We start from the raw sequence: 25,207 nt of genomic DNA on the forward strand, positions 1-25,207 counted from the left end.
AGCATTTAGCAATCACTTCTTCTAAACCTGAAAAGGGACTACTTTTAAATGTCATGCAGAGAAAACAGCCAAACGTGTCCAAATCGGACCTTAGTAACTACATTGTGGGTCTATTACAATATATCAATCATGACAGATTTGACGAATATACACTTTGTTAGGTCAGATTTGTTGAATGTGCGGCAATGCGTTCCGTTGACTCCTTTACCACATCTACGGAATGTTTTATCCACAGCATGACATCACAATCTGATCGGATTATTCTGACCAATGACCAGTCATCTTTTATTTGCATATGCATCTTCCTACTTTGAAGGGGTAAGAGGGCTAGGCTCTCTCGAGTCTAGACAATCCTATCTGCCAATCAGGATTGTGTATGTAAATCCATGTAATTTTGTATCAACACGACCGCACGATCAGACTGAGCGTTTCAATAGAAAAAAGGAGGCTCAGCGAAATAAATGCTACAAAATATATGTGCAGTTTTTTTCATGAAATAAATACACACAGTGATTTTACTAGACGTACAGTGGTGATTTTGAAAAGCAAATGAAAAAGACTGCATGTGGGGCTTTAAAACACTGATGATTTATATTACATAGATAGGCCTATGAAAACACTGCATGCACAGAACCTGGGGATTACCTTGTTTTTTTATATTGTATTTATTTATTTTAATTTTCTATTTGATGTGATATTTCAACGGCTGCTGTGTTTGTGTAGCCTCTTTAAAACACTCAGGGATCAGATTTAGAATTGGATGTAATAACTGGATGTTTTATTATATTTAGGACTACGAGGCTATTGGTCATAGCCAGCAGTGTTTGAATTGAGGGAATGAATTGAGCTGCTCTAAACTAGGGTTGGGGTTATATGTGAGCCGTTGTTATACAGTGGGGCAAAAAAAGTATTTAGTCAGCCACCAATTGTGCAAGTTCTCCACCTTAAAAAGATGAAAGAGGCCTGTAATTTTCATCATACTTCAACACTTCAACTATGACAGACAAAATGAGAAAAAAAAATCACATTGTATGATTTTTAATTAATTAATTTGCAAATTATGGTGGAAAATAAGTATTTGGTCACCTACAAACAAGCAAGGTTTCTGGCTCTCACAGACCTGTAACTTCTTCTTTAAGAGGCTCCTCTGTCCTCCACTCGTTACCTGTATTAATGGCACGTGTTTGAACTTGTTATCAGTATAAAAGACACCTGTCCACAACCTCAAACAGTCACACTCCAAACTCCACTATGGCCAAGACCAAAAAGCTGTCAAAGGACACCAGAAACAAAATTATAGACCTGCACCAGGCTGGGAAGACTGAATCTGTGGGAGCAATTATTAGGAAATGGAAGACATACAAGACCACTGATAATCTCCCTCGATCTGGGGCTCCACGCAAGATCTCACCCCGTGGGGTCAAAATGATCACAAGAACGGTGAGCAAAAATCCCAGAACCACACGGGGGGACCTAGTGAATGACCTGCAGAGAGCTGGGACCAAAGTAACAAAGCCTACCATCAGTAACACACTACGCCGCCAGGGACTCAAATCCTGCAGTGCCAGACGTGTCCCCCTGCTTAAGCCAGTACATGTCCAGGCCCGTCTGAAGTTTGCTAGAAAGCATTTGGATGATCCAGAAGAAGATTGGGAGAATGTCATATGGTCAGATGAAACCAAAATATAACTTTTTGGTAAAAACTCAACTCGTCGTGTTTGGAGGACAAATAATGCTGAGTTGCATCCAAAGAACACCATACCTACTGTGAAGCATGGGGGTGGAAACATCATGTTTGGGGCTGTTTTTCTGTAAAGGGACCAGGACGACTGATCCGTGTAAAGGAAAGAATGAATGGGGCCATGTATCGTGAGATTTTGAGTGAAAACCTCCCTCCATCAGCAAGGGCATTGAAGATGAAACGTGGCTGGGTCATTCAGCATGACAACGATCCCAAACACACCGCCCGGGCAACGAAGGAGTGGCTTCGTAAGAAGCATTTCAAGGTCCTGGAGTGGCCTAGCCAGTCTCCAGATGTCAACCCCATAGAAAATCTTTGGAGGGAGTTGAAAGTCTGTGTTGCCCAGAAACAGCCCCAAAACATCACTGCTCAAGAGGAGATCTGCATGGAGGAATGGGCCAAAATACCAGCAACAGTGTGTGAAAACCTTGTGAAGACTTACAGAAAACGTTTGACCTCTGTCATTGACAACAAAGGGTATATAACAAAGTATTGAGATAAACTTTTGTTATTGACCAAATACTTATTTTCCACCATAATTTGCAAATAAATTCATAAAAAATCCTACAATGTGATTTTCTGGATATTTTTTTTTCTCATTTTGTCTGTCATAGTTGAAGTGTTGAAGTATGATGAAAATTACAGGCCTCTCATCTTTTTAAGTGGGAGAACTTGCACAATTGGTGGCTGACTAAATACTTTTTTGCCCCACTGTATGTACAAGGTAAACATTTTCAGACCCGTTTTAATTGGAAGGGGTTTCAATAGCGTTGTCCCCCTCCTTCATTCTAAACACATGATGTGCAAGACAAATTATGGCTATTGTTGTTATTATTGTAATGTTTTTTTATAATTAATATACGTTTTATTAATGTTATCCTATAGTCTGACTTGATATGATGTGAGTCTGTCCATTTAATGATTTAATGTCTTGCTACCAACGTCTTATGAGAAGTTATAATGATTGTCACAACATTTGACACAATAAACTTTGTTGACTTTAAATTTGTGTGAGTCTGACAAATGTATAATACTGTATGTAATTCACTATATCCTATTGATTTTAATATAATACACTATATCCTATTGATTTTAATATAATATACTATATCCTATTGATTTTAATATAATATACTGTATCCTATTGATTGTAATATAAAATACACTATATCCTATTGATTTTAATATAATATACTATATCCTATTGATTTTAATATAATATACTGTATCCTATTGATTGTAATATAAAATACACTATATCCTATTGATTTTAATATAATACACTATATCCTATTGATTTTAATATAATATACTATATCCTATTTATTTTAATATAATATACTATATCCTATTGATTTTAATATAATACACTATATCCTATTGATTTTAATATAATACACTATATCCTATTGATTTTAATATAATACACTATATCCTATTGATTTTAATATAATACACTATATCCTATTTATTTTAATATAATATACTATATCCTATTGATTTTAATATAATACACTATATCCTATTGATTTTAATATAATACACTATATCCTATTGATTTTAATATAATATACTATATCCTATTGATTTTAATATAATATACTATATCCTATTGATTTTAATATAATACACTATATCCTATTGATTTTAATATAATACACTATATCCTATTGATTTTAATATAATACACTATATCCTATTGATTTTAATATAATACACTATATCCTATTTATTTTAATATAATATACTATATGCTATTGATTGTATTAATTGGTTTGCACTGTTCATTGCAAAGTTCTCTAAACTGTCAACATGAGCCAATATAAGGATAATGCTGGAATTATACTAATTGTACTTCGGCTGTTCTAGTGGTCGGTTCGGGATGGCATAAGATGGTTTCTTCATTACGCTCATCCATCCACTTGTCCCTTTAATTTGTTTCTCAGCAATGGAAACGGCTCATCCACCATCATCACTAGCCAGTGTTTGATCTTCTGGTAGGATGTACGCATGCGCCCCTCATTGGGTTATCGGAGCTTTCTGGAGTAAGTTGAATGTGCGTTCTCCTCACTCGCATCAAAACTGTTACGATGGGGAAGCTCAGGAAAAACCACTTTGGAATTTTAACGTTTTCGTTCTTTTTTACTTTTATCTGCTGTGCGCAAAGGTAAATTAGAATTTGTGTTTTTACGCGCATTATTCAATTACATTGCATGGCATGTATCCTAGGCTATTTAACGCGCCTTCCCGCTGTATCTTGTCTTTAAGTAGGTGTTTGCGTTCCGACCACCTTCTGTTCTGTCTTTCCCCTCAGCGCCAAAGATCTGAGGGATCCCAGTAACATGCCGCTGGTTAAAGACACGGTCGACAGACTGATGAAAGGCTACGACATTCGGTTGAGGCCAGATTTTGGAGGTAGGAAGAAAGACAAAAGGAAAGCAAATCGAGATAATGAATGTCATGTTTGCTGCCATTTATGACGCGCAGTGCTATACATGTCTAATGAATTGCTGCAAAAAAACCTCCGGTACAATCCCCCCCCATGATCAATCTTCCATCCATAGACTAGGCTACCTCTCCAATTACAGTGACATTACAGTGTAAAAGCCTACCATCCAAATAAAACAGTTTTTCCCCTCGTCACCAAAAACCCTCTCCAATGTACCACCTTCAAATGATGAAATAAGACATGCTAGACTATTCTGTGTGGAGAAGAAGGGTCTCTTAACTTGACGATCGATTCTATTCGCAGCTGGTAGCCTATTGAACTTCTGGTTGCCTACCATTCTGTCTGAAACGAAAATCATCAAGGGAGTTCCAAATGATGATGCTGATGATTATAGCCATTTTAATTGACGGTGATAATCATTAAGGCTTCATAAAACATTTATCATGTACATTGATGAGAGAACGTGGCGATCTATCATTGACAGCAACCTACTGGTAGAATAACGGTACCACATTTTAGAATAACGGTACCACATTCTAGAATAACGGTCACCAAATTCGTATTTCTAATAGGTAAAGAAATAATCCCCTTCTCCTTTTGTTAATAACCTGCTTTTCTTCGTTTCTCAGGTGCGCCGGTGGCAGTGGGGATGAATATAGACATAGCCAGCATAGACATGGTGTCTGAAGTCAATATGGTACGTGCATTAATATCATCCTCTTTATATGTTTCTCAGTATGCCTGGCTGAGTAGATTCGTATAGAGAAACCTATAACGCATTGTCATCCATGTTTGAAAAGGACACTTAACGCATGTCACGTTCTGCATTGTGGTAAATGATGGTAAACGACGTGGCGGAGTCTGATGATAGTTTGATTCTATAATGGAATCGATTCTCGTGTTGAATAGTGTTCTATCGTTCGGTGGGCTCAAGCTCCGTCTCAGGCTCTGCATTTACCATTTTTCCGGCCATGGATGGTGATGTGTGTTGTTGGTTCCCATTTGAATTCAAAACACACGCTCACTGGCGCACTTGTACTGACATCCTTGCGCAGACGGACGGTCGAGGCTGTGGCGTCTTGTCTCTCAGTTACTGGACTGCTATCATTTTATTTGACATGCGGCGCGTTATAACGTCAAGTCAAGAAGACGAAGGGGCAAAATAGAGATATTTCCCAATTTCCCTTTTCTCTCCTAATACAAATTTATTTTCAACGTGATTGCGCCGCGCGCTCCTTTGGGAGAGTTATCTTGCTCGAGCCCCACTTCACTTTGAAGCGAGAGGGGGAGCGCATCATCAGCTACGTAAATTATCCACCCCCCCTTGTCAGATCATGAGTGATGACGTAGACATGTGGTTAATAATGGATGCCTGGACATAGGATGGTAATCACCTGGGTATTTAATCGAGCTCCACTACACAATGATAAGGTTGCGTCCCAAATGACACTCTTCTCCAAAATATAGTGCACTACTTTTTTTAAATTCCATATACAGTGAACTACTATTGACCAGAGCCCTATGGCTCCCTGGTCAAAAGTAGTGTATTATGTAGGGGTCCCAGTTGGGGGGGGGGGGGGACAGCCTCTGTGTCCGTGCTGGAGAAAACCACTAGGTGCACAGACATGGTATGAAGAGGATCTCTCTCTGTATAAGACAGGCATCTTATGTAACACTGTATCAATGGTTTGCTCTGGAGCAGGCTCAGAGGGGACACTTCTGTTCTCCTTATGCGATTGAATTCATATTTGATTCATTGTTGCATTTGACATGGTTTTTGCATTGGATTTTATTGCAAAGATTTCATTTATCTGAGTGTACATTTTTCCCTAAATAAGATTTGTGTGGTAAGACAGTGCGTTATGTTAGTTGGTTAGATGGCTTGGTTGGTTGGGGCTTGATTCTGGAAACTCAGTGAGTTGTGTGTTGTTGTGGGGTTTGATTCCTGTGTGGGCCATGTGTACTGAATCACTATAATGCTATTGGTCGGCCTGGATAGAAACATCATCAGCTGAATTACCATAGTACTTCCTGTGAGGAAGGGATGAGGAAGCTAGTTTTGGTTAAAGAGGATGCAGCTAGGATGAAAGGGCTGTGGGGGTCCTCTGGGATGTCAACCAGTATTCCCCTCCCTCCCTCCTCCCTCCTCCCCTCTTCACCCCCATCTTAACCTCCCTCCCCCTGTATCTGACCTGGATTTCCATGCAAGCCACCTTTATCTCTCTAAAGGGTGATGTTACATCAAAACTCTGATTCCACATACACTTGCATTCATCCGTAAAAAAACAAAAACAGAACAGAACAGTAAATTGAGAGAGAGATTGAGAGGGAGAGAGAGAAACAGAGAGAGAGAGAGAGAGAGAGAAACAGAGAGAGAGAGAGATTGAGAGAGAGATACAGAGAGAGAGAAACCGAGAGAGAGAGAGAGAGGGGGAGAGAGAGAGAGAGACACACACACAGAGACACAGAGAAACACAGAGAGAGAGAGCCAGCCACTCAGTGTGTAACAAAACTGTGCACGACATAATGAACAGAACAGAACAGTGAACGGAGAGAGAGAGAGAGAGAGAGACAGAAAGAGAGAGAGAGAGTGACAGAAGAGTGAGAGAGACAGAGAGACAGAAGAGAGAGAGACAGACAAAGAGAGAGAGAGAGAGAGAGAGAGAGAGAGAGAGAGACAAGAGAGAGATACAGACAGAGAGGGAGAGAGAGGGAGGACACATCCCACACATGGTATCCTTAATGAAATGATCAAATATACAGACGACAAATTCCAATTGGCTATACTAAAACTCTTTAACATCATCCTTAGCTCTGGCATCTTCCCCAATATTTGGAACCAAGGACTGATCACCCCAATCCACAAAAGTGGAGACAAATTTGACCCCAATAACTACCGTGGGATATCCGTCAACAGCAACCTTGGAGAAATCCTCTGCATTATCATTAACAGCAGACTCGTACATTTCCTCAATGAAAACAATGTACTGAGCAAATGTCAAATTGGCTTTTTACCAAATTACCGTACAACAGACCATGTATTCACCTTGCACACCCTAATTGACAACCAAACAAAACAAAACAAAGGCAAAGTCTTCTCATGCTTTGTTGATTTCAATAAAGCCTTCGACTCAATTTGGAATAAGGGTCTGCTATACAAATTGATGGAAAGTGGTGTTAGGGGTAAAACATACGACATTATAAAATCCATGTACACAAACAACAAGTGTGCGGTTAAAATTGGCAAAAACCTGTGTGGGGCTGTGGGGTGAGACAGGGATGCAGCTTAAGCCCCACCCTCTTCAACATATATATCAAAGAATTGGCGCGGGCACTAGAAAAGTCTGCAGCACCCGGCCTCAACCTGCTAGAATCTGAAGTCAAATGTCTACTGTTTGCTGATGATCTGGTGCTTCTGTCACCAACCAAGGGGGGCCTACAGCAGCACTTAGACATTCTGCACAGATTCTGTCAGACCTAGGCCCTGACAGTAAATCTCAGTAAGACCAAAATAATGGTGTTCCAAAAAAGGTCCAGTTGCCAGGACCACAAATACAAATTTCATCTAGACACTGTTGCCCTAGAGCACACAAACTATACATACCTCAGCCTAAACATCAGCGCCACAGGTAACTTCCACAAAGCTGTGAATGATCTGAGACACAAGGCAATAAGGGCATTCTATGCCATCAAAAGGAACATAAAATTCAACATACCAATTAGGACCTGGCTAAAAATACTTGAATCAGTCATAGCCCATTGCCCTTTATGGTTGTGAGGTCTGGAGTCCGCTCACCAACCAAGAATTCACAAAATGGGACAAACACCAAATTGAGACTCTGCATGCAGAATTCTGCAAAAATATCCTCCGTGTACAACGTAGAACACCAAATAATGCATGCAGAGCAGAATTAGGCCGATACCCACTAATTATCAAAATCCAGAAAAGAGCCGTTAAATTCTACCACCACCTAAAGGGAAGCGATTCCCAAACCTTCCATAACTAGGCCATCACCTACAAAGAGATGAACCTGGAGAAGAGTCCCCTTAGCAAGCTGGTCCTGGGGCTCTGTTCACAAACACAAGCAGACCCCACAGAGTCCCAGGACAGCAACACAATTAGACCACACCAAATTATGAGAAAACAAAAAGATAATTACTTGACACATTGGGAAGAATTAACAAAAAAACAGAGCAAACTAGAATGCTATTTGGCCCTAAACAGAGAGTACACCGTGGCAGAATACCTGACCACTGTGACTGACCAAAACTTAATGAAAGCTTTGACTATGAGCATAGCCTTGCTATTGAGAAAGGCCGCCGTAGGCAGACATGGCTCTCAAGAGAAGACAGGCTCTGTGCACACTGCCCACAAAATGAGGTGGAAACTGAGCTGCACTTCCTAACCTCCTGTCCAATGTACAGTGGGGAGAACAAGTATTTGATACACTGCCGATTGGGCAGGTTTTCCTACTTACAAAGCATGTAGAGGTCTGTAATTTTTTCATAGGTACACTTCAACTGTGAGAGACTAAAACAAAATCCAGAAAATCACATTGTATGATTTTTAAGTAATTAATTAGCATTTTATTGCATGACATAAGTATTTGATACATCAGAAAAGCAGAACTTAATATTTGGTACAGAAACCTTTGTTTGCAATTACAGAGATCATACGTTTCCTGTAGTTCTTGACCAGGTTTGCACACACTGCAGCAGGGATTTTGGCCCACTCTTCCATACAGACCTTCTCCAGATCCTTCAGGTTTCGGGGCTGTCGCTGGGCAATACGAACTTTCAGCTCCCTCCAAAGATTTTCTATTGGGTTCAGGTCTGGAGACTGGCTAGGCCACTCAAGGACCTTGAGATGCTTCTTACTCCTTAGTTGCCCTGGCTGTGTGTTTTGGGTCGTTGTCATGCTAGAAGACAGAGCCACGACCCATCTTCAATGCTCTTACTGAGGGAGGGAGTTTGTTGGCCAAGATCTTGCGATACATGGCCCCATCCATCCTCCCCTCAATACGGTGCAGTCGTCCTGTCCCCTATGCAGAAAAGCATCCCCAAAGAATGATGTTCCACCTTCATGCTTCACGGTTGGGATGGTGTTCTTGGGGTTGTACTCATCCTTCGTCTTCCTCCAATAACAGTGAGTGGAGTTTAGACCAAAAACCTCTATTTTTGTCAGACCACATGACCTTCTCCCATTCCTCCTCTGGATCATCCAGATGGTAATTGGCAAACTTCTGGACATGCGCTGGCTTGAGCAGGGGGACCTTGCGTGCGCTGCAGGATTTTAATCCGTCACGGTGTAGTGTGTTACTAATGGTTTTCTTAGAGACTGTGGTCCCAGCTCTCTTCAGGTCATTGACCAGGTCCTGCCGTGTAGTTCTGAGCTGATCCCTCACCTTCCTCATGATCATTGATGCCCCACGAGGTGAGATCTTGCATGGAGCCCCAGACCGAGGGTGATTGACCGTCATCTTGAACTTCTTCAATTTTCTAATAATTGCACCAACAGTTGTTGCCTTCTCACCAAGCTGCATGCCTATTGTCCTGTAGCCCATCCCAGCCTTGTGCAGGTCTACAATTGTATCCCTGATGTCCTTACACAGCTCTCTGGTCTTGGCCATTGTGGAGAGGTTGGAGTCTGTCTGATTGAGTGTGTGGACAGGTGTCTTTTATACAGGTAACGAGTTCAAACAGGTGCAGTTAATACAGGTAATGAGTGGAGAACATGAGGGCTTCTTAAAACTTGTTATGGCTGCAATCCCAATACCGGGATCGATATGACAACTACCAGTGAAAATAGAGGGCGCCAAATTCAAACCACAGAAATCTCATAATTACATTTCCTAAAACATACATGTGTCTTATATAATTTTAAAGGTAATCTTGTTGTTAATCCCACCAAAGTGTCCGATTTCAATTAGGCTTTTCAGCGAAAGCACTACAAACGATTATGTTAGGTCTCCACCAAACCACAATAAGCACAGCCATTTTCCAGCGAAATATAGCATTCACAAAATGCAGAAATAAAGATAAAATGAATCACTAACCTTGAATTATCTTCATCAGATGACACTCATAGGACTTCATGTTACACAATACATGTATGTTTTGTTTGATAAAGTTCATATTTATGAACTTTTACAATGGCTATTTAGATTCACTAGTTCCAAAAACATCCAGTGATTTTGCACAGCCACATTGATTCAACAGAAATACTCATCATAAATGTAGATGATTATACAAGTTATACACATGGAATTATAGATATATCTCTCCTTAATGCAACCGCTGTGTCAGATTTCAAAAAAAGTTTACGGAAAAAGCAACACATGCAATAATCTGAGACAGCACTCAGAACAGAAGCCAAATTAGCCGCCATGTTGGAGTCAACAGAAACCAGAAAATACATGATAAATGTTTCCTTACCTTTGATGAACTTCATCAGAATTCAGTCCTAGGAATCCCAAGTCCACAATAAATACTTGATTTGTTCGAAAATGTCCGTTATTTATGTCCAATTAGCTACTTTGGTTAGTGCGTTTGGTAAACAATTCCAAAGTCACAAAGCTCGTCCACTATAACGTGACGAAATGTCCAAAAGTTCCATAACAGTCAGTAGAAACATGTCAAACGATGTACTGAATCAATCTTTAGAATGTTGTTTACATATATCTTGAATAACGTTCCAAACAGAGAATTAGAATGATTTCAGATGACCGGTGGAACGCAGGTCCTTCCCCTGTGAACGCGCATAGTGTCAACTCGTGGCAGTGGTGACTATTTCCTGTCTCATTCGACCTTCACATTAGAGTCATCAGACAAAGTTCTATTGACTGTTGACATCTAGTGGAAGGCGTAGAAAGTGAAAACTCATCCATATCTCGCTGTAATTTCAATGAGAGCTTGGTTAAAGATCTGCCACCCCCATAAAAAAAACAGGAAGTGGAATTTCTCATAATTCAAACAGTTTTAGAAACTTCAGAGTGTTTTCTATCCAATACTAATAATACTATGCATATATTAGCAACTGAGACTGAGGAGCTGGCCGTTTACAATGGACACCTTTTCATCCTAGCTACTCAATACTGCCCCTGCAGCCATAAAAAGTTCAAGAAAAACTAACATGTCTGTGAGAGCCGGAATTCTTACTGGTTGGTAGGTGATCAAATACTTATGTCATGCAATAAAATGCTAATTAATTACTTAAAAATCATACAATGTGATTTTCTGGATTTTTGTTTTAGATTCCGTCTCTCACAGTTGAAGTGTACCTATGATAAAAATTACAGACCTCTACATGCTTTGTAAGTAGGAAAACCTGCAAAATCGGCAGTGTATCAAATACTTGTTCTCCACACTGTATGACTATATTAGAGACACATATTTCCCTCAGATTACACAGATCCACAAAGAATTCGAAAACAAATGCAATTTTGATAAACTCCCATATCTACTGGGTGAAATTCCACAGTGTGCCATCACAGCAGCAACATTTGTGACCTGTTGCCATAAGAAAAAGGCAACCAATGAAGAACAAACACCATTGTAAATACAACCCATATTTATGCTTATTTATTTTCCCTTGTGTCCTTTAACCATTTGTACATTGTTACAACACTGTATATACACATAATATGATGTTTGTAATGTCTTTATTGTTTTGAAACTTCTGTTTGTGTAATGTTTACTGTTAATTTTTATTGTTTATTTCACTTTTGTATATTATCTACCTCACTTGCTTTGGCAATGTTAACACATGTTTCCCATGCCAATAAAGCCCCTTGAATTGAATTGAATTGAGAGAGAGAGAGAGAGAGAGAGAGAGAGAGACAGAGAGAGAGAGACAGACACAGGAGAGAGGGAGACAGACACAGGAGAGAGGGAGACAGAAGAGCGAGACAGAGAGAGAGACAGAGAGCGAGAGAGAGCGAGAGAGGGCGAGGACTGACGTCATGCCTACTCCCTGTAGCTATGAGAACATTCATCTCATTTCCTTTCACGGAGGAGAGAGAATTGGCTTGCAGGGCAGGAGCATGCATCTCCTCTCTTCCGCTCATCCTCTCTTCCAAAACGGCTGCTGACACATTTAGATGAAATGAAAACTGCAAAAAATAATCTCCCTCCCTCCCGCCCTCTGTCTCTCTCTGTCTCTGTCTCTCTATCCTTCCCTCTCCCTCATTCTCCCCTCTCTCTCTCCCTCTCACTTGCCATCGGCCCACACATAGTCATTATTACCTTTTGAATGTGAATCCTCCTCTCATGGTTATGTAACAACCTTCTAACAACAGACAGGTTGGTGATACTGTAGTTCCTCTCTGTCTCCTCTAACAACAGACAGGTTGGTGATACTGTAGTTCCTCTCTGTCTCCTCTAACAACAGACAGGTTGGTGATACTGTAGTTCCTCTCTGTCTCCTCTAACAACAAGACAGGTTGTTGGTGGTACTGGGTTTCAGATCCAGCTTCAAACAGACAGGTTGTTGGTGGTCCTGGGTTTCAGATCCAGCTTCAAACAGACAGGTTGTTGGTGGTCCTGGGTTTCAGATCCAGCTTCAAACAGACAGGTTGTTGGTGGTCCTGGGTTTCAGATCCAGCTTCAAACAGACAGGTTGTTGGTGGTCCTGGGTTTCAGATCCAGCTTCAAGCAGACAGGTTGTTGGTGGTACTGGGTTTCAGATCCAGCTTCAAACAGACAGGTTGTTGGTGGTACTGGGTTTCAGAGCCAGCTTCAAACAGACAGGTTGTTGGTGGTCCTGGGTTTCAGATCCAGCTTCAAACAGACAGGTTGTTGGTGGTCCTGGGTTTCAGATCCAGCTTCAAACAGACAGGTTGTTGGTGGTACTGGGTTTCAGATCCAGCTTCAAACAGACAGGTTGTTGGTGGTACTGGGTTTCAGAGCCAGCTTCAAACATACAGGTTGTTGGTGGTCCTGGGTTTCAGATCCAGCTTCAAACAGACAGGTTGTTGGTGGTCCTGGGTTTCAGATCCAGCTTCAAACAGACAGGTTGTTGGTGGTACTGGGTTTCAGATCCAGCTTCAAACAGACAGGTTGTTGGTGGTCCTGGGTTTCAGATCCAGCTTCAAACAGACAGGTTGTTGGTGGTACTGGGTTTCAGATCCAGCTTCAAACAGACAGGTTGTTGGTGGTCCTGGGTTTCAGATCCAGCTTCAAACAGACAGGTTGTTGGTGGTCCTGGGTTTCAGATCCAGCTTCAAACAGACAGGTTGTTGGTGGTCCTGGGTTTCAGATCCAGCTTCAAACAGACAGGTTGTTGGTGGTCCTGGGTTTCAGATCCAGCTTCAAACAGACAGGTTGTTGGTGGTACTGGGTTTCAGATCCAGCTTCAAACAGACAGGTTGTTGGTGGTCCTGGGTTTCAGATCCAGCTTCAAACAGACCGGTTGTTGGTGGTACTGGGTTTCAGATCCAGCTTCAAACAGACAGGTTGTTGGTGGTCCTGGGTTTCAGATCCAGCTTCAAACAGACAGGTTGTTGGTGGTCCTGGGTTTCAGATCCAGCTTCAAACAGACAGGTTGTTGGTGGTCCTGGGTTTCAGATCCAGCTTCAAACAGACAGGTTGTTGGTGGTCCTGGGTTTCAGATCCAGCTTCAAACAGACAGGTTGTTGGTGGTCCTGGGTTTCAGATCCAGCTTCAAACAGACAGGTTGTTGGTGGTCCTGGGTTTCAGATCCAGCTTCAAACAGACAGGTTGTTGGTGGTACTGGGTTTCAGATCCAGCTTCGAACAGACAGGTTGTTGGTGGTCCTGGGTTTCAGATCCAGCTTCAAACAGACAGGTTGTTGGTGGTACTGGGTTTCAGATCCAGCTTCGAACAGACAGGTTGTTGGTGGTCCTGGGTTTCAGATCCAGCTTCAAACAGACAGGTTGTTGGTGGTACTGGGTTTCAGATCCAGCTTCAAACAGACAGGTTGTTGGTGGTACTGGGTTTCAGATCCAGCTTCAAACAGACAGGTTGTTGGTGGTCCTGGGTTTCAGATCCAGCTTCAAACAGACAGGTTGTTGGTGGTCCTGGGTTTCAGATCCAGCTTCAAACAGACAGGTTGTTGGTGGTCCTGGGTTTCAGATCCAGCTTCAAACAGACAGGTTGTTGGTGGTCCTGGGTTTCAGATCCAGCTTCAAACAGACAGGTTGTTGGTGGTCCTGGGTTTCAGATCCAGCTTCAAACAGACAGGTTGTTGGTGGTACTGGGTTTCAGATCCAGCTTCAAACAGACAGGTTGTTGGTGGTCCTGGGTTTCAGATCCAGCTTCAAACAGACAGGTTGTTGGTGGTCCTGGGTTTCAGATCCAGCTTCAAACAGACAGGTTGTTGGTGGTCCTGGGTTTCAGATCCAGCTTCAAACAGACAGGTTGTTGGTGGTACTGGGTTTCAGAGCCAGCTTCAAACAGACAGGTTGTTGGTGGTCCTGGGTTTCAGATCCAGCTTCAAACAGACAGGTTGTTGGTGGTCCTGGGTTTCAGAGCCAGCTTCAAACAGACAGGTTGTTGGTGGTCCTGGGTTTCAGATCCAGCTTCAAACAGACAGGTTGTTGGTGGTCCTGGGTTTCAGAGCCAGCTTCAAGCAGACAGGTTGTTGATGGTCCTGGGTTTCAGATCCAGCTTCAAACAGACAGGTTGTTGGTCGTCCTGGGTTTCAGATCCAGCTTCAAACAGACAGGTTGTTGGTGGTCCTGGGTTTCAGATCCAGCTTCAAACAGACAGGTTGTTGGTGGTCCTGGGTTTCAGATCCAGCTTCAAACAGACAGGTTGTTGGTGGTCCTGGGTTTCAGATCCAGCTTCGAACAGACAGGTTGTTGGTGGTCCTGGAGTTTCAGATCCAGCTTCAAACAGACAGGTTGTTGGTGGTACTGGAGTTTCAGATCCAGCTTCAAACAGACAGGTTGTTGGTGGTCCTGGAGTTTCAGATCCAGCTTCAAACAGACAGGTTGTTGGTGGTCCTGGAGTTTCAGATCCAGCTTCAAACAGACAGGTTGTTGGTGGTCCTGGGTTTCAGAGCCAGCTTCGAACAGATGTCTTGTCCATCTTAATGACATAAAGCAAAACAAATTCCAATTCTACATTTTCCATATTTGAAAGGATTATCCAGCCTAAAAGAAATCAATGGGGAAATCAAGAGTCTGATTAAACATAAGAAACCATATAATCTCTATTGCAACCCCCCTGCCCCAACACATCCCTGGGGCAGCAGGGTAGCCTAGTGGTCACTATAATACCCCCCCCCCCCCCCCCCATGTCCCCTAATTAGAACAGGAACAAATTCCTCCTACAATGAAACAACTCTCTTTTGTCAGGGCTGATTGAAGCCATGGTGGTGCTTTTTATTCAGCTGCGTGTGTGTGTGTGTGTTTCTCTTTGTTTGTGTGTGTGTTTGTATTAGTGTGTGGGGTGGGTTGGATGTTTGTGTGTGTGTTTGAACATGTTCGCGCGCACACACACACACACACTGTCACGCCCTGGCCATAGTTTGCTTTGTATGTTTCTATGTTTTGTTTGGTCAGGGTGTGATCTGAGTGGGCATTCTATGTTGTATGTCTAGTTTGTCTGTTTCTGTGTTTGGCCTGATATGGTTCTCAATCAGAGGCAGGTGTTAGTCGTTGTCTCTGATTGGGAACCATATTTATGTAGCCTGTTTTGTCATTGTGGGTGATTGTCTCACACACACACACACACACACACACACACACTCACACTCACACTCACACTCACACTCACACTCACACACACACACACACACACACACACACACACACACTCACACACACACACACACACACACACACACACACACACACACACACACACACACACACACTCACTCACTCACTCACTCACTCACTCACTCAGGTTCAAGAAGCATGAAAGGTCAGCTTTGTTGTGGGGCGATGCAGGCCTGTACGTCGGCCAGCCCTGCCAGCCGGGTCGCACATGGTGAAGTACACGGGGATGTGTGGAGCTCACTCCTCAGCCTGAAGTGTCCCCACTTGCACTGCTGAATAGCCAGCTGGTGAGACCACTTGCACTGCTGAATAGCCAGCTGGTGAGACCACTTGCACTGCTGAATAGCCAGCTGGTGAGACCACTTGCACTGCTGAATAGCCAGCTGGTGAGACCACTTGCACTGCTGAATAGCCAGCTGGTGAGACCACTTGCACTGCTGAATAGCCAGCTGGTGAGACCACTTGCACTGCTGAATAGCCAGCTGGTGAGACCACTTGCACTGCTGAATAGCCAGCTGGTGAGACCACTTGCACTGCTAAATAGCCAGCTGGTGAGACCACTTGCACTGCTGAATAGCCAGCTGGTGAGACCACTTGCACTGCTGAATAGCCAGCTGGTGAGACCACTTGCACTGCTGAATAGCCAGCTGGTGAGACCACTTGCACTGCTGAATAGCCAGCTGGTGAGACCACTTGCACTGCTGAATAGCCAGCTGGTGAGACCACTTGCACTGCTGAATAGCCAGCTGGTGAGACCACTTGCACTGCTGAATAGCCAGCTGGTGAGACCACTTGCACTGCTGAATAGCCAGCTGGTGAGACCACTTGCACTGCTGAATAGCCAGCTGGTGAGACCACTTGCACTGCTGAATAGCTTACTGGTGAGACCACTTGCACTGCTGAATAGCCAGCTGGTGAGACGCTTCAGGCGGGTGGTCACATGTGGGAGGTCCTGGGTTCGAGCCTCACTGTGAGACGATTTAGGAGGAAGCTGTACTCATGACATTAGAATATGGAGCTAAAGGCCCAGGAGGAGTCAGAAGAGAGACCATGCTTTGTGCACTGTGTGTGTATGTTTGTGTGTGTCATTGTGTGTGTGTGTGTGTGTGTGTGTGTCACTGTGTGTGGCACTGTGTGTGTGTGTCACTGTGTGTGTGTGTGTGTGTCACTGTGTGTATGTGTCACTGTGTGTGTGTGTGTCACTGTGTGTGTCACTGTATGTGTGTGTGTTACTGTGTGTCACTGTGTGTGTGTGTGTGTGTGTGTGTGTGTGTGTGTGTGTGTGTGTCACTGTGTGTGTGTGTGTGTGTGTGTGTGTGTGTGTGTGTGTGTGTGTGTGTGTGTGTGTGTGTGTGTGTGTGTGTGCTCCCTCTCTGGCCACGTCCTCCCTTGTCTCTGTCCTCCCTCCTGACTCACTGGGCTCAGTGGAAATGGAAATGTGGCCCAAATGTGATATTATGAGGACCAATTTCTGGTACTTCTCCTCCCTCCTTTCCTCTCATCTTCTCCCTCCTTTCCTCTCCTCCTTATTCCCCTCTCTTCATCTCCTCTCCTCTCCCCTCCTCCTCCTCCTCCTCCCCCCACCTCTGTCATCTTATTGTTCTGTTGGAATCTGGCCTTTTAGGATTGTAATCTTGTTTTCACAAATATACACTGTTGAGGTTATGTGATTGAACGGTTGTTGGGTTGTGAGGTTATGTGGTTGAACGGTTGTTGGGTTGTTGAGGTTATGTGGTTGAACGGTTGTTGGGTTGTTGAGGTTATGTGGTTGAACGGTTGTTGGGTTGTGAGGTTATGTGGTTGAATGGTTGTAGGGTTGTGAGGTTATGTAGTTGAACCGTTGTAGGATTGTGAGGTTATGTAGTTGAACGGTTGTAGGGTTGTATGGTTGTGAGGTTATGTAGTTGAACGGTTGTAGGGTTGTATGGTTGTGAGGTTGAACGGTTGTGGGGTTATGTAGTTGAATGGTTGTAGGGTTGTGAGGTTATGTAGTTGAACCGTTGTAGGATTGTGAGGTTATGTAGTTGAACGGTTGTAGGGTTGTATGGTTATGAGGTTATGAAGTTGAATTGGTTATAGGGTTGTATGGTTTTGAGGTTATGTGGTTGAACGGTTGTAGGGTTGTGAGATTATGTAGTTGAACGGTTGTAGGGTTGTATGGTTGTGAGGTTATGTGGTTGAACGGTTGTAGGGTTGTGAGGATGTGGTTGAACGGTTGTAGGGTTGTGAGGTTGAATGGTTGTAGGGTTGTGAGGTGGAACGGTTGTGAGGTTGAATGGTTGTAGGGTTGTGAGGTGGAACGGTTGTAGGGTTGTGATGTGGAACGGTTGTAGGGTTGTGAGGTGGAAGGATTGTAGGGTTGTGAGGTTGAACGGTTGTAGGGTTGTGAGGTTGAATGGTTGTAGGGTTGTAGGGTTGTGAGGTGGAACGGTTGTAGGGTTGTGATGTGGAACGGTTGTAGGGTTGTGAGGTGGAAGGATTGTAGGGTTGTGAGGTGGAACGTTTGTAGGGTTGTAAGGTTGAACGGTTGTGAAGTTGAGCGGTTGTAGGGTTGTGAGGTTGAACGGTTGTAGGGTTGTAGGGTTGTGCGGTGGAACGTTTGTAGGGTTGTGAGGTGGAAGGGTTGTAGGGTTGTGAGGTTGAGAGGTTGTAGGGTTGTGTGGTTGTGAGGTTGAACGGTTGTAGGGTTGTAGGGTTGTGAGGTTGAACGGTTGTGAGGTGGAATGTTTGTAGGGTTGTGAGGTTGTACGGTAGTAGGGTTGTGAGGTGGAACGGTTGTAGGGTTGTGAGGTGGAATGGTTGTAGGGTTGTAGGGTTGTGAGGTAAACGGTTTTAAGGTTGTGATGTAGAACGGTTGTAGGGTTGCGAGGTGGAACGGTTGTATGGTTGTGAGGTTGAACGGTTGTAGGGTTGTGAGGTGGAAGGGTTGTAGGATTGTGATTTAGAACGGTTGTAGGTTTGTGAGGTTGTGAGGTTGAACGGTTGTAGGGTTGTGAGGTGGAACGGTTGTAGGGTTGTAGGGTTGTGAGGGGGAACAGTTGTAGGGTTGTGATGTAGAACAGTTGTAGGATTGTAGGGCTGTGAGGTTGAACTGTTGTGAGGTAGAATGGTTGTAGGGTTGTGAGGTGGTAGAGTTGTAGTGTTGTGAGGTTGAATGGTTGTGAGGTTGAACAGTTGTAGGGGTGTGAGGTGGAACGGTTGTAGGGTTGTGAGGTTGAACGGTTGTATGGTTGTAGGGTTGTGAGGTGGAACGGTTGTAGGGTTGTGAGGTGGAACAGTTGTAGTGTTGTGAGTTGGAACGTTTGTAGGGTTGAAGTGTTGTGAGGTTGAATGGTTGTGAGGTTGAACAGTTGTAGGGTTGTGAAGTGGAACGGTTGTGGGGTTGTAGGGTTGTGAGGTTGTACGGTTGTTGGGTTGTAGGGTTGTGAGGTTGTGCGGTTGTGAGGTTGAACGGTTGTGAGGTGGAACGGTTGTAGGGTTGAACGGTTGTGAGGTTGTACGGTTGTATGGTTGTGAGGTTGAACGGTTGTGAGATGGAACAGTTGTGGGGTTGTGAGGTGGAATGGATGTAGGGTTGTAAGGTTGTGAGGTTGTACGGTTGTAGGGTTGTGAGGTTGAACGGTTGTGAGGTGGAATGGTTGTAGGGTTGCGAGGTGGAATGGTTGTAGGGTTGCGAGGTTGTATGGTTGTAGGGTTGTGAGGTTGTATGGTTGTAGGGTTGTGAGGTTGTACGGTTGTAGGGTTGTGAGGTTGAACGGTTGTGAGGTGGAATGGTTGTAGGGTTGTGAGGCTGTACGGTTGTATGGTTGTGAGGTTGAACGGTCGTGAGGTGAAACAGTTGTGGGGTTGTAGGGTTGTACGTAGAATGGTTGTAGGGTTGTGAGGTGGAATGGATGTAGGGTTGTAAGGTTGTGAGGTTGTACGGTTGTAGGGTTGCGAGGTTGTGAGGTGGAACTTTTGTAGGGTTGTGAGGTTGTACGGTAGTAGGGTTGTGAGGTGGAACGGTTGTAGGGTTGTGAGGTGGAATGGTTGTAGGGTTGTAGGGTTGTGAGGTAAACGGTTTTAAGGTTGTGATGTAGAACAGTTGTAGGGTTGCAGGGTTGTGAGGTGGAACGGTTGTATGGTTGTGAGGTAGAACGGTTGTAGGGATGTAGGGTTGTGAGGTGGAACGGTTGTATAGTTGTGAGGTTGAACGGTTGTAGGGTTGTGAGGTGGAAGGGTTGTAGGGTTGTAGAATTGTGATTTAGAACGGTTGTAGGTTTGTGAGGTTGTGAGGTTGAACGGTTGTAGGGTTGTGAGGTGGAACGGTTGTAGGGTTGTAGGGTTGTGAGGTTGTACGGTTGTTGGGTTGTAGGGTTGTGAGGTTGTGCGGTTGTGAGGTTGAACGGTTGTGAGGTGGAACGGTTGTAGGGTTGAACGGTTGTGAGGTTGTACGGTTGTATGGTTGTGAGGTTGAACGGTTGTGAGATGGAACAGTTGTGGGGTTGTGAGGTGGAACGGATGTAGGGTTGTAAGGTTGTGAGGTTGTACGGTTGTAGGGTTGTGAGGTTGAACGGTTGTGAGGTGGAATGGTTGTAGGGTTGCGAGGTGGAATGGTTGTAGGGTTGCGAGGTTGTATGGTTGTAGGGTTGTGAGGTTGTATGGTTGTAGGGTTGTGAGGTTGTACGGTTGTAGGGTTGTGAGGTTGAACGGTTGTGAGGTGGAATGGTTGTAGGGTTGTGAGGCTGTACGGTTGTATGGTTGTGAGGTTGAACGGTCGTGAGGTGAAACAGTTGTGGGGTTGTAGGGTTGTACGTAGAATGGTTGTAGGGTTGTGAGGTGGAATGGATGTAGGGTTGTAAGGTTGTGAGGTTGTACGGTTGTAGGGTTGCGAGGTTGTGAGGTGGAACTTTTGTAGGGTTGTGAGGTTGTACGGTAGTAGGGTTGTGAGGTGGAACGGTTGTAGGGTTGTGAGGTGGAATGGTTGTAGGGTTGTAGGGTTGTGAGGTAAACGGTTTTAAGGTTGTGATGTAGAACGGTTGTAGGGTTGCAGGGTTGTGAGGTGGAACGGTTGTATGGTTGTGAGGTAGAACGGTTGTAGGGATGTAGGGTTGTGAGGTGGAACGGTTGTATAGTTGTGAGGTTGAACGGTTGTAGGGTTGTGAGGTGGAAGGATTGTAGGGTTGTAGAATTGTGATTTAGAACGGTTGTAGGTTTGTGAGGTTGTGAGGTTGAACGGTTGTAGGGTTGTGAGGTGGAACGGTTGTAGGGTTGTAGGGTTGTGAGGGGGAACAGTTGTAGGGTTGTGATGTAGAACAGTTGTAGGATTGTAGGGCTGTGAGGTTGAACTGTTGTGAGGTAGAATGGTTGTAGGGTTGTGAGGTGGTAGAGTTGTAGTGTTGTGAGGTTGAATGGTTGTGAGGTTGAACAGTTGTAGGGGTGTGAGGTGGAACGGTTGTAGGGTTGTGAGGTTGAACGGTTGTATGGTTGTAGGGTTGTGAGGTGGAACGGTTGTAGGGTTGTGAGGTGGAACAGTTGTAGTGTTGTGAGTTGGAACGTTTGTAGGGTTGAAGTGTTGTGAGGTTGAATGGTTGTGAGGTTGAACAGTTGTAGGGTTGTGAGGTGGAACGGTTGTGGGGTTGTAGGGTTGTGAGGTTGTACGGTTGTCGGGTTGTAGGGTTGTGAGGTTGTAGGGTTGTGAGGTTGTAGGGTTGTGAGGTGGAACGGTTGTAGGGTTGTGATGTGGAGCGGTTGTAGTGTTGTAGGTTGTGAGGTGGAACGGTTGTAGTGTTGTGAGGTTGAATGGTTGTAGGGTTGTGAGGTTGAACAGTTGTAGGGTTGTAGGGTTGTAAGGTTGAACAGTTGTAGGGTTGTGCTTAGAATGGTTGTTGGGTTGTGAGGTGGAACGGATGTAGGGTTGTGAGGTTGAACAGTTGTAGGGTTGTGTGGTGGAACGGTTGTAGGGTTGTGAGGTTGAATGGTTGTGAGATGGAACGGTTGTAGGGTTGTAAGGTGGAACGGTTGTAGGGTTGTGAGGTGGAACAGTTGTAGGGTTGTAGGGTTGTAAGGTTGAACAGTTGTAGGGTTGTGCTTAGAATGGTTGTTGGGTTGTGAGGTGGAACGGATGTAGGGTTGTGAGGTTGAACAGTTGTAGGGTTGTGTGGTGGAACGGTTGTAGGGTTGTGAGGTTGAATGGTTGTGAGATGGAACGGTTGTAGGGTTGTAAGGTGGAACGGTTGTAGGGTTGTAAGGTGGAACGGTTGTAGGGTTGTGAGGTGGAACGTTTGTAGGTTTGTGAGGTTGTAGCTTTTTGAGGTGGAACGGTTGTAGGGTTGTAGGGTTGTGAGGTTGTAGGGTTGTGAGGTTGTAGGGTTGTGAGGTGGAACGGTTGTAGGGTTGTGATGTGGAGCGGTTGTAGTGTTGTAGGTTGTGAGGTGGAACGGTTGTAGTGTTGTGAGGTTGAATGGTTGTAGGGTTGTGAGGTTGAACAGTTGTAGGGTTGTAAGGTTGAACAGTTGTAGGGTTGTGCTTAGAATGGTTGTTGGGTTGTGAGGTGGAACGGATGTAGGGTTGTGAGGTTGAACAGTTGTAGGGTTGTGTGGTGGAACGGTTGTAGGGTTGTGAGGTTGAATGGTTGTGAGATGGAACGGTTGTAGGGTTGTAAGGTGGAACGGTTGTAGGGTTGTGAGGTGGAACAGTTGTAGGGTTGTAGGGTTGTAAGGTTGAACAGTTGTAGGGTTGTGCTTAGAATGGTTGTTGGGTTGTGAGGTGGAACGGATGTAGGGTTGTGAGGTTGAACAGTTGTAGGGTTGTGTGGTGGAACGGTTGTAGGGTTGTGAGGTTGAATGGTTGTGAGATGGAACGGTTGTAGGGTTGTAAGGTGGAACGGTTGTAGGGTTGTGAGGTGGAACGTTTGTAGGTTTGTGAGGTTGTAGCTTTTTGAGGTGGAACGGTTGTAGGGTTGTTTGTTTGAACAGTTGTAGGGTTGTGAGGTTGAACTGTTGTAGGGTTGTGAGGTTGAATAGTTGTGAGGTTGAACAGTTGTAGGATTGTAAGTTGGAACATTTGTAGGGTTGTAGGGTTGTGAGGTGGAACGGTTGTAGGGTTGTTTGGTTGAACAGTTGTAGGGTTGTGAGGTTGAACAGTTGTAGTGTTGTAGGGTTGTAAGGTGGAACGGTTGTAGGGTTGTGAGGTGGAACGGTTATAGTGTTGTAGGGTTGTGAGGTTGAACTGTTGTTGGGTTGTGAGGTTGAACTGTTGTAGTGTTGTACGGTTGTGAGTTGGAACGTTGTAGATTTGTAGGTTTGTGGGGTGGAACGGTTGTACTGTTGTAGGGTTGTGTGCAGTTAATTTGCAAAGTTGATATCAAGGAGGTGTAGAATGAGTTTTTTTTTTCAGTCTGCCCTCCCCATTGCTCCTAGCTTGCTTTTTTTTGTGCTGGGTGTATTCAAAGAATAGTTTGTGTGTAAGGGTTATTCCTCTGTCTCTATACTTTCTGTTTAGTTCATTAATTAGGCCTACACGTGGGCTGTCAACTCCTACGGTTGTTGGTTTAGTTGCTGTTAAAATGGACTGCCAGACTGCCTGCACTAAAATACTGTTAATTAATTGTTCTGTGAATTAACAGATTTAAAACAAGCAACGGTGGTTGAGATGAATTAGTGGGGTGTGAATGTTGTGTTCATTACCATCATTACCCTGACAAGCATTATCTCTTTACATCACTTAGTTAGTTAGGAGGGAGGGCTGGGATCTGGCTATGAAGGTCAGACAGATAGTTTGTTTGTTTGTTTGTTTGTTAGTTAGTTAGTTAGTTAGTTAGGAGGGAGGGAGGGAGGGAGGACTGGGAGGGCTGGGATCTGGCTATGAAGGTCAGACAGATAGTTAGTTAGTTAGTTAGTTAGGGGGGAGGGAGGGAGGGAGGGAGGGAGGGCTGGGATCTGGCTATGAAGGTCAGACAGATAGTTTGTTTGTTTGTTTGTTAGTTAGTTAGTTAGTTAGTTAGTTAGTTAGTTAGGAGGGAGGGAGGGAGGGAGGGAGGGAGGGAGGGAGGGAGGGAGGGAGGGAGGACTGGGAGGGCTGGGATCTGGCTATGAAGGTCAGACAGATAGTTTGTTTGTTTGTTTGTTAGTTAGTTAGTTAGTTAGTTAGTTAGGAGGGAGGGAGGGAGGGAGGGAGGACTGGGAGGGCTGGGATCTGGCTATGAAGGTCAGACAGATAGTTAGTTAGGGGGGAGGGAGGGAGGGAGGGAGGGAGGGAGGGAGGGAGGGAGGGAGGGAGGGAGGGAGGGAGGGCTGGGATCTGGCTATGAAGGTCAGACAGATAGTTTGTTTGTTTGTTTGTTTGTTTGTTAGTTAGTTAGTTAGTTAGTTAGTTAGGAGGGAGGGAGGGAGGGCTGGGAGGGCTGGGATCTGACTATGAAGGTCAGACAGATAGTTAGTTAGTTAGTTAGTTAGTTAGGGGGGAGGGAGGGAGGGAGGGAGGGAGGGAGGGAGGGAGGGAGGGAGGGAGGGAGGGAGGGAGGGAGGGAGGGCTGGGATCTGGCTATGAAGGACAGACAGATAGTTTGTTTGTTAGTTAGATAGTTAGTTAGTTAGTTAGTTAGTTAGTTAGTTAGGAGGGAGGGAGGGAGGGAGGGAGGGAGGGAGGGAGGGAGGGAGGGAGGGAGGGAGGGAGGGAGGGAGGACTGGGAGGGCTGGGATCTGGCTATGAAGGTCAGACAGATAGTTTGTTTGTTTGTTTGTTAGTTAGTTAGTTAGTTAGTTAGTTAGGAGGGAGGGAGGGAGGGAGGGAGGACTGGGAGGGCTGGGATCTGGCTATGAAGGTCAGACAGATAGTTAGTTAGGGGGGAGGGAGGGAGGGAGGGAGGGAGGGAGGGAGGGAGGGAGGGAGGGAGGGAGGGAGGGAGGGAGGGAGGGCTGGGATCTGGCTATGAAGGTCAGACAGATAGTTTGTTTGTTTGTTTGTTTGTTAGTTAGTTAGTTAGTTAGTTAGTTAGTTAGGAGGGAGGGAGGGAGGGAGGGCTGGGAGGGCTGGGATCTGACTATGAAGGTCAGACAGATAGTTAGTTAGTTAGTTAGTTAGTTAGGGGGGAGGGAGGGAGGGAGGGAGGGAGGGAGGGAGGGAGGGAGGGAGGGAGGGAGGGAGGGCTGGGATCTGGCTATGAAGGACAGACAGATAGTTTGTTTGTTAGTTAGATAGTTAGTTAGTTAGTTAGTTAGTTAGTTAGTTAGTTAGTTAGTTAGTTAGTTAGTTAGTTAGGAGGGAGGGAGGGAGGGAGGGAGGGAGGGAGGG

The 25,207-nt window shown here is 44.6% G+C and overlaps 2 protein-coding genes across 3 annotated transcripts in view; one reads left to right on the top strand and one right to left on the bottom strand.

The window, feature by feature from the left end:
* LOC110489166 (growth/differentiation factor 9) overlaps window positions 1-10,765 on the bottom strand; it is a 111,387-nt gene extending 100,622 nt beyond the window's left edge. The window contains exon 1 of the mRNA XM_090198814.1: window positions 10,626-10,765. The gene's annotated coding sequence lies outside the window, so the exon portion shown is untranslated. The remainder of the gene's footprint in view (window positions 1-10,625) is intronic.
* LOC110489165 (gamma-aminobutyric acid receptor subunit beta-2) overlaps window positions 3,755-25,207 on the top strand; it is an 89,392-nt gene continuing 67,939 nt past the window's right edge. The window contains exons 1-3 of one of the 2 annotated variants that reach the window (XM_036943378.2): window positions 3,755-3,908; window positions 4,056-4,156; window positions 4,820-4,887. In XM_036943378.2, the coding sequence (XP_036799273.1) occupies window positions 3,796-3,908; window positions 4,056-4,156; window positions 4,820-4,887 (282 nt within the window). In that variant the 5' untranslated portion in view covers window positions 3,755-3,795. The remainder of the gene's footprint in view (window positions 3,909-4,055; window positions 4,157-4,819; window positions 4,888-25,207) is intronic. The other variant, XM_021561774.3, reaches the window with a different exon arrangement.

This window comes from Oncorhynchus mykiss, chromosome 14 (genome assembly GCF_057628025.1).
Source record: "Oncorhynchus mykiss isolate SJ-2025 chromosome 14, ASM5762802v1, whole genome shotgun sequence".
Classification (NCBI taxonomy): Eukaryota; Metazoa; Chordata; class Actinopteri; order Salmoniformes; family Salmonidae; genus Oncorhynchus; species Oncorhynchus mykiss.